This window comes from Siphateles boraxobius, unplaced genomic scaffold, assembly GCF_051911475.1.
Source record: "Siphateles boraxobius isolate OS27281-9 unplaced genomic scaffold, OSU_SipBor_1 31, whole genome shotgun sequence".
Lineage (NCBI taxonomy): Eukaryota > Metazoa > Chordata > Actinopteri > Cypriniformes > Leuciscidae > Siphateles > Siphateles boraxobius.
The window spans coordinates 9,761,066-9,775,407 of NW_027508931.1; the positions used below are offsets into that span (position 1 = coordinate 9,761,066).

General features: G+C 35.1%; 2 protein-coding genes across 4 annotated transcripts in view; both read right to left on the reverse strand.

The window, feature by feature from the left end:
• elapor2a (endosome-lysosome associated apoptosis and autophagy regulator family member 2a) overlaps positions 1-11,333 on the reverse strand; it is a 36,036-nt gene extending 24,703 nt beyond the window's left edge. For all 3 annotated transcript variants that reach the window (XR_013186069.1, XM_077193687.1, XM_077193688.1), the window contains exons 1-12: positions 11,098-11,333; positions 8,040-8,160; positions 6,900-7,089; positions 6,032-6,179; positions 5,860-5,949; positions 3,817-3,922; positions 3,562-3,714; positions 2,450-2,538; positions 1,169-1,349; positions 923-1,051; positions 646-736; positions 337-439 (exon numbers count right to left, since the gene is read on the reverse strand). Coding sequence is in view for 2 of the 3 variants with exons in the window: in XM_077193687.1 (XP_077049802.1) it covers positions 337-439; positions 646-736; positions 923-1,051; positions 1,169-1,349; positions 2,450-2,538; positions 3,562-3,714; positions 3,817-3,922; positions 5,860-5,949; positions 6,032-6,179; positions 6,900-7,089; positions 8,040-8,160; positions 11,098-11,265 (1,569 nt within the window). In the remaining variant the exon portion in view is untranslated. The remainder of the gene's footprint in view (positions 1-336; positions 440-645; positions 737-922; positions 1,052-1,168; positions 1,350-2,449; positions 2,539-3,561; positions 3,715-3,816; positions 3,923-5,859; positions 5,950-6,031; positions 6,180-6,899; positions 7,090-8,039; positions 8,161-11,097) is intronic.
• Positions 11,334-12,031: 698 nt separating this feature from the next.
• tmem243a (transmembrane protein 243, mitochondrial a) lies at positions 12,032-14,134 on the reverse strand. Its single transcript, XM_077193658.1, is given in 5 exon segments — positions 12,032-12,508; positions 12,682-12,786; positions 13,288-13,338; positions 13,681-13,797; positions 13,799-14,134. Coding segments are annotated over 5 exon segments (465 nt in total). The 5' UTR covers positions 13,868-14,134; the 3' UTR covers positions 12,032-12,385.
• Positions 14,135-14,342: the final 208 nt, after the last annotated feature.

Consider the following 14,342-nt stretch of genomic DNA (forward strand, 5'->3'; position numbering starts at 1 on the left):
TTGCGTGATTATTGCTGCTTTAAGATCACTTGTTGCAATTCTCATTTGCAAGTCGCCTTAGGATAAAAACGTATGCTAAATAAATAAAATGTAAATATCATATGCAATAATTTAATCGAAATTTAAATGTAATAAAAACCTTAATATTTTAAAATTCAGTTGTGTTTGATTCAGGTTGTACAGCATCATACGACTTAATTTCATACCAAGTATTACAAAACACCATGAAAGTGTGTAGATGTCAAAATTACCATTCTTTAGATTTAAATTGTTTTAAATGCACATTAAAATGGTCCATCAAAAAAAAAATAACACAAACACATAAAACACACTTACCGTCATAAAGTAAAACTCACAGTCAGCTGAACAGCTAGTTTCAAACTCAAAAGTGATCCGTCCGTACTCACTGCCAGATGTTCCTTGAACAGACATGGGCAACCTGATAGGAACAATACAGACTCATTATTACACAGAGAGCAGAGGTTATGTAAGGAAACCCTTCTTGTAATATCAACAGAGGTACACTGTTTAACCATGCTGACCATAGAAGTGTTTAATGAGCTATAATAAACGTAACATGCTGTGGGCGGCACTCGAATAGTGTAGCTGCGAGTAGGAGGACAAGTAATCTACTTGAAGACTCACTTGAATCCAGGCACTCTGAGAGTTAATATGAGATAATCATTATCTGAACGACCTGATCCTGATTCTAAGTGATCACCCGCTACTTCCCAACCTAAAAGACACAAAAAGTAGAAAAAAAAAGGTATGAAGGTATTATGCGAAAATGTTAAGGACATCTAGAATGTACAGAAAGGTCAATTTGTATTTATCAGTGGCACAACAGCGACATCTAGCAGCAAAAATACGCATTACAACCATATGCTGTAACATACCACACCGTTCTGGTGTAATCTCTCACCATTCAAGCCATCGCAGTTGTTGTTGGCCACGTTGAAGCAGGATGACTTCATGTTGGCAGGCAGCACGTTCCACCACTTGTACTCATACCCGAGGACAGGCTCCGTGCCAGCTGGACAAGACTGGCATGCTACAGATTGCACACAATCCATGTTTAATATCTTTGGCTATGTAATTAAAATGATGTGCATGCTTTTCAAATGATCGTGTTTCATGTCCTCCTTAAGATGTTTGGACGATTGATCACCTTTGACTCCATCAGAGTATGTCCCGGGTGGGCAGGGAGAACAGGTGACGGTGTGGTTGTTATAGAAACCGGGATTACAGGGTGGACACGGCTTACGCTGACCAGAAGGCGGCAGTTTTACTGCACCTGCAGCAGCCTCCAAACAAATCCGAGGCTCGAGCCATTTATACAGGACCCGAGTCTATGAGAGAGACAGCAGCATTTATGTATTCAATTATAAATATTAATTTCAATGTTTTACACTGATATTTGTTTTGTGCATGTGTGGTACAATGAGGCTAAAGGCACACCTTAAGGAAGATGTGCTTTTCACTAAACCCATAGTGTAAAAAAAAAAAAAACTATAAAAAACGGTTTTTTTTGTTGTTTTTTTACATTGAGCAACAGATTTTGTGTAAAAATAAATCATAAACCTGTGAGGTGGCAAGGTGGGTCCTTTACCCCGCACACAGGGTAAAAGACTCACCAGCATGGGGCAAAAGGCACAAAGTATTTACACATATGCTTTAGCTAAAATAATGCATTTTTAATAAGCGTCTTTGTTTTTGAACAAGTATTAACTATCACTTTAGCAAAGTTTGTACTATTTTCAGTTTATTTTGATAAATTAATTCATTTTTGTTCAATAATGAATATACCGTCAGTAAAATGTTCATTTTAAAAAAGTAAAGATTCTGAAAGCATTGAATGAGATCCAATAATTTAATAAAGTTTTACAGTAATAACAATAAATATTATATTATATAATTAATATCATATTTTTTATGATGGTTTCATCATATATGATCATCTCTAAGTTGGACACCTAACTTGATATATGATATTTTCTGTTTGCTGACATGAGTTAGACAGGTTAGATTCAGATGATAAAGAGCTATTTATTATCATAGTAATTATTGTGCATTTAGCCCCAACAGCAGGGGGGTCTTTCACCCCAAATACCATACTTCTACATATTCTTCTGTTATTGAAAAACGTTTGCTTTAATCACCTTGAACAAAACTGAAAATCATTAACAAGACTTCAGTCTCAAAATACAGTCAATTTTATCGATTCACATTTGCTATATAAATCTACAAATAAAAAATAAAAAAACATTTAATATTAGATCAAACTAGCGCACAATCAACTTTGCATTGCTGTCCACGATCACGGCAAGGATCAGCCAAATTTCCACAAGAATCATCAAGAATGGTTGAGAAAAGTGCTGAGCAGAATTTTAGAATAAAGTCAAATGCGCCTTTTATCCCGGTGTGCCTGTGTGTGCGTGTGCGTGTGTACCTTTCCATCCTTATCACAGGTGCTGTAGGTCTGGATGTAGTCTTTCTTTGAGCATGGAGGTTTACTTTTGCACATGGCAGAACCTTCTGCTGTTAAAGATACAGAAGAATCATCTCTCACATTACACCAAGGACAATAACTATAAAAGATAACAAAAAATGTATAGTTCTAAATATAAAAGAATAGTCCAAACCACAACTATAATGATAACGGCACAGAGAAACAATATCGTTGACATAACTTTCAGAATGTTTTTTTTTTTTCAGCTCGAGTATTTAAAGCGGCAGACAACAAAGCTGCAATGCACGCTTAGGATAAACATAATATTATCCGGTGGTGTGGATACAAATATAGTTATCCTTATTAGTGTGAACGGGCCTTAACACAAGCAAAACCATTCAAAGAGTTAATAAAAATAAATAAATTAATATTTAATAAAAATAGTTAATATGATGTGTGAGAGAGAGCATGTTTGAGGGTGCAATAAGTGTGGAGGAAGATGATATTATACTGGACTGATTAGGTTTCAGAGTTTTTCCTCTTTCCGGGGTTATTACTCAGTCCACATTAGCTATGTGAATCTTTGGGTTGATAGCTAACATATTCGATTTACAATTCATGATGTTTAATTCAAAAGTGATTTTTGGAAATTCAGAATTTCATTTCATTCGATACACAATTTGAACAGGAAGGTAATTGTCTAAAATAAATATGCTTTTGTGTTAGAAGAAAAACATTCATATGAATTTCAAATGATATGATAAATAAATATTATCAAAATTCAAATTTCTGGTTGTACCATTCCTTTAAAAATCAAATGGCTCATTCCCTGTAAAAATTTATGTGTATACAATATCATATGCTTTAATGTATTTTTTATATACATTTTATCTTCTTTAGTAAAGGATTTACTGTTTACTTTTTAAAAAAAACTTTAAAAATACATAAATTAAAATAAATAATTGTTTGAATATACAGTGTATAACACACACATTCATACATGAACAATTATTATTTCAATGTATGTTTTTTTAAAGTCCTACTACAACCATATATATCTGCATTTTCTAGAAACCAGCCTTTATGGTATTTAAATGCCTGTATGCACTTACAGGCGTAGTGTGTTTTTGTGTTGCAAGGTGTGCAGGAGCTGGCCCCTCGGCCAGAGTATGTGTCCCGTGGGCAGGGTGCACAGGAGGAGGAGCCTGGGGCATGACTGAAAGTCCCAGGCTTACATGGAAAACACTCTGAGGTGTACGCCACACCTGAGAGAGAAAAATATACAATCACATCATACAATCTTTCAATGAGGAGCATTTTTCAAATTAAAATGGAAAAACATGCACTTGAAGGTAATGCACCCTCACCTTCTATCCGTATGTTCTTCAGGAATATTGGTTTGACTGCTTTAGAGCCGAGTGTGACTCTATTAGTTCTCCAGTACAGGATATTAGTGCCAGAATTCAGTTTAACCTGATCATATGAGGAAGATGATATATAGATATTACTCGAATAAAGTAAAGATTGCTTATTTGGGCATTATATATTGTTTTTGGGCAATGATAAACAGAATTGCAAACTGAAAATTACCACTGTGTGTACAATAATGTAAACTTTTTATTTAGAAATTAATACTTTTATTCAGCAAGTATACATTACATTGAAGAAATGAAAATGACAGACTTTTACATTGTTACAAAATACTTCCATTTCAAATACATGCTGTTCTTTTAAACTTTATATTCAAAGAATTATGAAACAATTCAATACAGTTTTGACAAAATATGTATATTGATAATAATAAATATGTCTTGAGCACCAAATCAGCATTTTAGAATGCTTTCTGAAGGATCATGTGACACTGAAGACTGGAGTAATGATGCTGAAAATTCAGCTTTGTGTTTAATAATTGGTAATCCGGTATCGATTCCAAATTATATCGTTAAATTGTAGTTAGTAACGTAATCCATTACACATTTAAGGTAATCTGATCAAACTACTTTGATTACTTTTGACCTAACTAATTTATTAAATTGATTTGAATAGGATAATCTTAGGTACCATATAGATATAAAAATACAAAGAGAAAGAAAATATATTTCATTCTTTGTTAACAAAATGAAGTGGATTATATGTAGTAAATATAATCTTTGTTATATTATGTCAGGGTTTCACTGTAGTTCATGATGGAACTACAGGGGGTTTGTGAGTTTAATGAAAGTTATTAAATCTGCAGTCTGTAGTTTTTCCTCTTTGTCGCCATCTCTGTTCGAAATCTGCAATTGCAGTTATTCGCGGAATTATCAACTGTACGTGGGTTGTGCCTCGGCACGGCACTGCGCAGATGAATCCAACTTTTTGAGGAGAATGTGCGGCTGTCAGTCACCGCGCCGGTGTGGATACTGGCATTCGCAATTACAGATTCTACTTTTTGGAAGTGTGACCAACATAAGAATTTTCACCAGAAAAATTTTAATCTGAACAAGTAAGTAGCATCCGCTTTTGTTCTGACCAACTAAGGGGAAAAAAGCATTGCAGTAAATCGCGCTGATTAAATCTAATGATCGCTTATCATATTATGTCAAACCATGTAAATTAAACTTTTTTTCTCAAATTGTTAGTGTTAACAACATCAGCATTGCGTGACTACATTTAATGCCCTTCAGATAGTTATCCTGGGTTTTGCATGAGCCCGGTTGAAGTCTCTTTTCTTCTGTAGCCACTCCGAAGTCTTTTGCATTTTACAACGAATGAATCTCCAGTTGTCACTGGTGATTGTCGTTTGAACCTTTCTGGATCCGCCATCAAATAAGTAAAAGTTTAATTATATCAAGTGCAGTGCGAAAATGCTATAAATCTCCACCTCCAACATCATAACGCAATAGACACCTTCTTTATGTGTACAGATGTGACGTAATGACGCAAAGACATGCTCGAATTTCCGCAGAAATCATCCTGTACAACTGTAATTAAAAACATTATTACAAGCTTACCGTTTTGAATCGAGCCAAGGCAAGCAGAGAGTTTTGAACACTGGCTGGTTATGTACTTGCTCAAATTGATTTTTTAACACAAAAAAAGTTACGGAATGCAGCTTTAAGTAATTAAATCTTTTTTTTTTATTAAATCATTTTAAAAATCAAAACAAATCAAAATAAAACATTTACTGAAAAAAACAACTTTATTTGTTTAACTGCATGTCATGTGACCATTAACCAACATTAGAGAACCGTGAACTTAAGTGTTTATACTGTACATACACACATATATATATATATATATATATATACACACACATAATTTTATTATTGACCTAACTTGTTAACTTAATCGCAGGTGTACTTCCAAGTAAATATATTAGGTCAAAAAGGTTCAGCTGGCAAAAAAGTTGGGGTGAGTTTCTGACTTACACTATGTGTTCCCCACTCTCCATGAGTAGTTAATTTGATCCATTTTTTATTTGAATCCAGGTCCATCTCTTGACACTGGTCGTTCTGAATCTGTCCAAAAAAAAAAATGTGATGTCTTAAAATATCTTTCAAACAAACATTTCTCCACAGTAGTAATGGAATCCAGACTTACAACGAATTCAAAGATGATACTGTTATCCACATACTGGTAGTCAAAGGACACTGACCCTGGCTTCTTTAAGTGAACAGTGTAGATCAGAGACACAGTACACTCATCCCTGTTGGACTCCAGATATGAGCCCTGAGCAACCCACTTTGCACTAAAAGCATACAAATACACAAGGCATACACACACTATGGTGACTACAGTCTTCAGATGCAACAGGATAAAAAATAAAAAAAAGATTGTTTAATACTTGAATTGTTTCATCTCTCTGGAAGTGTATGCATGCTTGCACAAATAAGTATTGGTGTATGCTTTAATCTGAACGTGTGCGGATTTAATATTAAATAAATAAAGGGTCAAAAATCAAGTGCTTTAATGAGAACCAAAAAATTTGAAATTTGATGGGAACAGTCATTTTAGACATCTGACTAGCTATTTGTGAAGATAAAACCAATGAAGATAATGCATTCATCTCAATACCTTTTAAACACACCAAATATAGAAAGCAAGAATTTTAGATCTCCTTTTTATTATTTCTTAACATAGAATTAACCTTGTTCTGTCTCTGTTTGCTCCATGGTCCATTTTATTTAAAAGAGAGATGGAATTCTTAAATTTTTTAAGGACTATAAATACATAAATGTGATATTTCAATGGTATCTGAAATTGTGTGATGTAGTTTGTTTATGTAGAGAAAATCAAAATAAAGTGAGGAAAAAAGAAAGCAAAAAAGAAATTAAGAAAAAGTAAAGAAAAGCATTTCAATATGTTCCACTCTGAATTTCCACTTCAATAAGAAATATACTACAACGGGGAAAAAAAAAAATGCATTAATTTATAAAAGATTGTTTTGAAGACCCCCAAAGTAACTCACCTCTTGCAGGTGGATGCATGCTGTCGGTTGGGTGAGTCATTAGGGGAGGTTGCTAGGCTGCTGAATCCAGGAGGGATTTTGTCCCACTCATCGAAACGTAGGCCGCTGCCCAGGGAGTAAGTGCCAGCCGCACACTTTATGCACTCCTGAGCAGACATCTCTAGAAACTCCCCCGCCTTGCACGAGAATGCTGACCGACAAGGATGTAAACAAATGTACAATACGGTTTAATGAGATGCCATTGGAAAAACAAATTGATCAGAGCGATCACCAAATCCAAGCATTGGGTAGGCCAAGTGTACCATGGCAATTAATTCAGATCTAAAATCAGTTAGGCTGTAAAATTATCTAATATCCACACATTTGATGAACACAATAAAATATAAAACACAACAAATAAATTAATAAAATCAGCTTGTTTTTTTACCTCCATGTGAGGTTCTTTGGCTATTGAAATAAAGTTTGCTTTTTTTTGTTCGTTTGTTTGTTTTACCACGGTGACAGCATCTTTGGCAATTTTAAACAAACAAACATAAATTAATAAAAAGAAATATTACTCTGGAAAATTAACTAATATCATATAGTTGCATTTCAACTGCAGAGTGATTATCAATTTACAATAAATTACCTTTCATGTAATTCAAAATCTGTTACAGACAACATTAAACCCGAGCTTTTCGTTTCCATATAATCAGTTGCATTTCCAATTGAGAAAGAATATTCAGCAAGAAATAAAGTAGTGGGTGAGACATTTTTTTTTTTACACAGGGATCTCATTGAAAATTGTGAGTTTTTATTGGATATATTTATAATAAAGTAAAAAGGGTCTATTTTGATTTCAGAATACCTTTTTACACGACTAAAACTGAATACATTGGCAGAGGGTTTTGTAAAGTTTGGGGAATCATTATTCAGGGCCAATGAACATTCTATCCAAGAGGAAATTCCTCTGGGCTGATAAGGGGTGACAAAAAACGTTTAAACGCACACACTCATGCCATTCGAAATGCACTGAATCACATTAGTGTACACACTGACATCCAAATAAACACAAAATGTCCATTTCCCAAAGACCCATCTCAGTCAAAACCCTCCCCTAAATTAAACTTCCTCTCTGACTAACACACTATGTGAACTTACTGCAGTCGGTGCCCTTCACAGGGTCTGGCAGTCCTGTACACTCTCCTGGATTCAGAGGGATGGCCACCCTCCATCTGGACCCGGTGCTGTTACACTCCGTGTACTGAAAGTAGTAGTCCGTCTGTGAAAACAAACAACGCATTTAATTTGAACAAGGATCTTGACAATGCTTGTGGGTGTGTGGAGTTAGACTGTAAAAGAGTAAAGCACATGGACGCTTGAGTATTGTGTGGACTCAATGCAGAGGATATTAACAAATGCATGAGTCATCTGTCCTGAGTCTGCTGTGGCTGCACCCTTTCCTTTCCACAAATCACTAGGACTGGCGTTTAATTCATGAATTAATATTTTAAGAAAAGAAATTGAAAGTGTTTGAACAAATTCTCATCACATCTACAGTATGCAAAGACTTACAGTACAAGCGTTTGAGCACACAGACTGTGACGGAGCGTTTCATTGGTTGGAAAGACTATCTGAATTAAACAAACAACATAAGAGAAAAATATTCTTCATGACAAAACTGCAACACATCACGTTCATGAACAAATTGGGACAATATCTTGTTGCTGAATAAACTGGACAGACTGCGACTTCTCATTTCTGAACAAATTGAACAAACCGGGACGTTTGTGAACGAACTGACATCATTGGTGAAAGAACTGGGACGGCATGTTTGTTAACAGATTTGGACATTGTGTTTTGTGAAGATATCATTTGTGAACGAACTTCTGGCTCCCGAACAAATTGAACAACATTTTTGGAATCATTTAAAACAAACTCAGACACAACTCATTCCTGAATGAAAAGAGACATTTCGTTTTTTCTAGTAGATTTAGGCACACAAATTTTAAATGTCTATAAAGGATCAAATTATTTGTTTCAGTGATTGAATGACTTCTAATACACAAAAAGACACTCACATATACACTTGTACCCACTGGCATAACAACAACCTGCAGAAACTCCTCAGATTCAAGAGTCACTGGGATGAATAAATAAAAAAATGACAACAATCAGCATCTTCCAGCAAGAGTCTACTTAAAACACAAAATAATGGGTTTGAAAGAAAACAAGAAAGTGAAGTTACTTTTTTAATCTTTAAAATACTTTGCTGAATCTCAGCTTAGACAAACTATAGCATAAATAAGCTAGGCCTGTTCAGCCAAACCAATGAATCATCTCGTTATCACCACATTCCTAAAGGTCATCCAGCACCAAGTGAGTGATTGGGAAGGAAAGGCTGACATCAGGAGGAAGCTGATAATAAAACCCAGAATGCCCTGCGGGTCAACATACGGTAGTGCAGACACAGCTGAAAATCTAGTCTCTGATATTACACACATTACCATACAAAACCCTAGTACAAGCAATATGCATGTAATCAGCCTATAATGCTAATCCACAGTTTATCACAAAAGAGTAATATTTCAGTGAATATGCAATTAATGGTTAATCAGATCGGGTCTAATGAGGAATCAAATGTGCATGTCAAACCCCACACTTCCCAATGCATGCAATTCCCCTATAGGCTAAGCAATTATGTACATTATGGGATAACAGATATATATACAAATAATTCTGCTTACAATTATTAAATAACTTGTCTTAAATCCACATATACACAAGTTCAATGTGTCTTTGTGGGAACTGTGAACAATTACCTTCTCAGTTTTATAAATGCATTTAAGCATAGCACAATAGAAAATAACTGCAGTCAATATTTTGGTTTATGGGACACATAAAGATCGTAACAGTCATTTCTCCATGCACAAAGGCCAGAGGAGTTGCTGAGCTCTCGGTGAAAGCGGTTTGAGGGAAGCTATTCTTAGCATCATATCACCAGGCTCTTGAGATGGGCACGCAGGGCATATCATCTTAGCTTAGCACTGGAACATTATTCATCTATCAGCATTTATCATAAGAAATAAAACACATACTCTGGCTAGATTCTTCTAACACATTATTTCAGAGATGAGCTATATTTAAAATAGGAATGCCCATCCCAAAATAAGCAATCTGACACCAATCAATACCTAGACAAATAGCATATCAGCTTCTAAATCAATTTTTAAGCTGAAAAGTTCAAGTAAACATACATTAGTAGGCCATCAAACACACAAAAGACATACGAATAAACTGATATCCTAAATTGTTGAGATCTTAAATTACTCTAATCTGACTTTAAATATGTATGTCAATGCAGTTTGTTCACCACTGCAAAACAAACAACATTAAAATCCAACAATTAACAGGCCAAAATTACACATGATCATGCATCTGTGAAAAATCATCACCGCAGCATCATGAGGAGGAACCAGAAAGCCAAGAATTGCAAATAAACATCAATATAAAGCATGCACATTTTGTATTTTTAAAAGATATGCTGTAAAACCAAATTAAGAAATTCCGCCTCAGATAAAACCAACTATTATTCCAACAAAAACAACTAAATATTAAAAAACATTGACAACAAAACAGCCCTCATTTTGGTTATATATCCTCTGCAGAAAATTACCAGAATATACCAAGAGTCACACAAATAAGATGTTGATAGAACACCAACACCCATATGGATATAGATTTGGATATGGTTATGGATTAATGAGAAACCAACAGTGAAGATTCAACTTAAAGCTCCAATATATAAAAAAGCTTTGATGTGAGATCTAAAAATGCCTCAAATACCTAGTATGAAGGAACTTCAAAAGCCCTTTCTCTCATGACAGGGTTATGAGAGGAACCATTCCAAGAACTTCTAAAGACATTATTTAAGGCTCTGCCTGCCAGTGTGACTTTTCCATGATAAAGATGAAATCGAATTAAACTACTATCACTGTGCATTTAAATGTTTCTTAACCACATTTTTTCTTTTTCAAACATACAAAACGGCCATTCAATCTCAATCCCAAACGTACAAATAAATGTATGCCAAACAACCACGAATGTTTTAAAAAACCCACAGTGTAAAAACAGATATATGAACTAAACAAATGGATAAAACGCAATGTAGGCTACGCCGGTAACTATCGCAAAAACATGAGTAGGAACGGTCTCTCACCTCTGTACACTGACGCAGTTGAGCGGAAGACCCCGTGGAAGCGTTTAGGATGAAAACACAACATATCCATGCTGTACAATTCAGTTTAAAACGCCTTCGGTGGTGGACGATGTTTTTCCTCGTGGGCTCCATCGCTTGCTGAACGGAATGACGGGACCGTCCCATCATATCAGATAGCGACGTCTACATAGAACGTCATTTCACGGAGCCGGTTTGAAGTCTTAGAAATGACGTCACAAATGTGTTAATTAGACCCATAACGAGCTGCCTATAAATAGTAGTCTACATTTATACTCACCTGTTGTAGCTATGTACTTTGATGGTGACCATCAAATTCATTGTATAATTCGCACACAGTATAAATACAATAATAACAATAACATAAGTAATAAACTCGGATAGCAAGATGAATATTCAAAAAGTTTCTTTAAATTCACTAATAACAATTAAAAGAGTTTGTGATTGTTATCTGCACACCGCTAGATGGCAGTCGTTTTAAAGAAATTAGGAATGGTGTTCTGTAATGTGGGATATGCTGCATCTAAAAGGATTTTAAAAGGCATTTTCTAATAATTCTTGTATAATTGTGCATATTACTTCCATGATCTTATAGCCTATTCATTGAGACTAGCCTATGAGGAATATTTGTAACACCGCAGTATTTATTTTAACAGCTGAAAGGTGATTAAATTGTTGAAAACCTCAAATGAATAACTTGTCACAGCACCTAAAATAAATACTTTTTCTTAAACGATCAAATAATTATTTACTTTAAATATTAGATGTAGATGTAGAAAAAGTAAAAAAATGTAGGTATAAATTGTATTGCATGCTAACTTTGGTTTTATGGTTCATAGTGGTTTCGCATTCAACAGTTGGTCTTCTTGAAGAGCAAACCCAGACGCATGTCATCATGGTCTCCAGCCCACAAAACTTTTAACTTCCATGGTACATGTGTATATATTATTCATTGTCAGGGCTCCGTCCTTTAGTACCAGCATTGTTCACAGAACAAAAATCACAATATTTTATACAAGTAACTACTGAAATACTGCTGCATTTAGCATGACTCTTGACAGCAACAGAAAATAATGAACACAAATATTCAGCATAAAAAACACCAAGTACACTGTTCAAATAAACTGATATGTTTGAACAAACATCTGATCACCACCTACACAATCAAAACTATCCCTTCTGACAGATAAACTACCATTTATAATAATTTTACAACTTTTGTGCTTGAGAGAATTAAGGTGTTCAGTATGAGTGATGTGCCTGAATCATGTCATCTTCCAACATCATGGAAGTACAGATTGGCACACAGACAGAGAAGGATAATGAGACCAGTGGAATAATAAATCAGACAACGGAACTTTGCATCCAGATCACCTTGGCGATACCAGAAAACCTGCAACAAACAGAGAAACTTTTAATAAATTATAATTTGTACTACAGTATGTGCTGTAGTACACACATATATATATATATATATATATATATATATATATATATATATATATATATATATATATATATATATATACACACACACACACACACACACATACTGTATAAACTTACCAGCACCAATACAGAGGTACAGGTCATGATGATGCAGACAACAAAGAAGATATTTAATGCTGTTGGAGGAGGAGTAGGGAAGACAAATGAACTGATGACAGTTACCTGAAAAAGAGGAAAAAATAGAGTGCAACTAGCAGTTTGCAGTTGGATGCAAGTGATCAGTAATATTGCAGATATGTAGGTCCAACACCATAAAAAACATTTAAAAATAAATAAAAGGATCCTTTAATTCACTATGTAAGATTTAGATAGCCAAAACACTACTGCAAATTACCGGTGTCTGTGTTAAACCCTACGTTGTGGATACAAAATGTGCTGGACATTTTTTTAGTCCCCACAAGGAAAACAGCTTATAAAAATGCAGAAAGTTTTCTGTGATGGGGCAGGAATATGGTTAGGAGATTAAATACAGTTTGAATAAAAACCATTAAAAAAAACATCTTCACTTTCTGACACCCCTTTAAAGGGCTAGTTTTAGGGTTAAGGATAGAATTAGACTCTTAGTTGTGAAAGTTAGGGCTAGAGATTGCATGAATGTCCTCACAAAGATAACCATACAAACGTGCGCGCGCCGCGTGTGTGTGTGTAGTCACCAATACTCACTAGGACTAACAGAGAAGCGAGTCCACCTATAGCCAGGTTAAGAACTGTGTGCTTAAAGAAAACAAAAGTTGACATGAAAAAATACAGGCGCTTAATTTGTCAATTTAACTAGTTTATTTTTACTACATCTTTCCATACAGTATATGCCTATCCAAGTTCATATTATGCATAGGCTACTCATTTATCCCTTTAATTCTGCTTCATAATGTAACACCTGCTCATGTGATTCATGTGTCTGAATTAAGCAAGAAATTAAAACCTCTTTTTAAAAAAAATCATGTTTCTTCACCGCTGCTAAAAAAAACACTTAAAACTAAGGAACAACTTTTTCTTCAATATAAAAAATAAAACATGCCAACCAGAACTTTAAAGAAGTAAAGCTGCTTCTCTCACCCGCGTTAAAGTCTGTCCAAACAGCGTGTTGACTGCGCCATTGGTGCGTGTGCTGAAGACATCCATGTTGCCGGTGGGACTGAGAGGGATTCTGATCATGAGGAGCGGATCATCTCTAAACCACCCAACCTCCTGCACTCATGATCAGGCCTGAAAGGGCTTTCTCATTTCTCCAGATGCATAACATTCACTCATGCCTCTGGCCGAAGCAGCACAAAGGGAGTTATTTTACATATATTTGATCTTTTAATGGGACATAGGAAAACATTGTTAGAGAAAATGGTCATGAGGTTATTTTGTTATGGGAAATTACAGGGAAAAAATGTGATGGGTAACTTGCAAATCTCACATTTTAGTTCTCTAATTTAGGAGTGTTTAAACTTGGTCCTGCAGGGTCACTGTCATGTAGTGTTTAGCTCCAACATGCCTTAACACACCTGCGACCTTGATTAAGGTTCAGGTGTGTTTAATTGGGGTTGGAGCTGAACTCCAGGAGCAGGATTGGACACCCCTGCTCTAGGTTAAATGGGTCTAAATATCATAATAATCATCGCTTCAATGCCATTTCTAAATCCTCTCTCATTGGCTCAGAGGATTGTAAAGTTTCCATCATTTGCACACTTCATAAACTCACCGGATTGAGTGCTGTGAATTACTTTGTA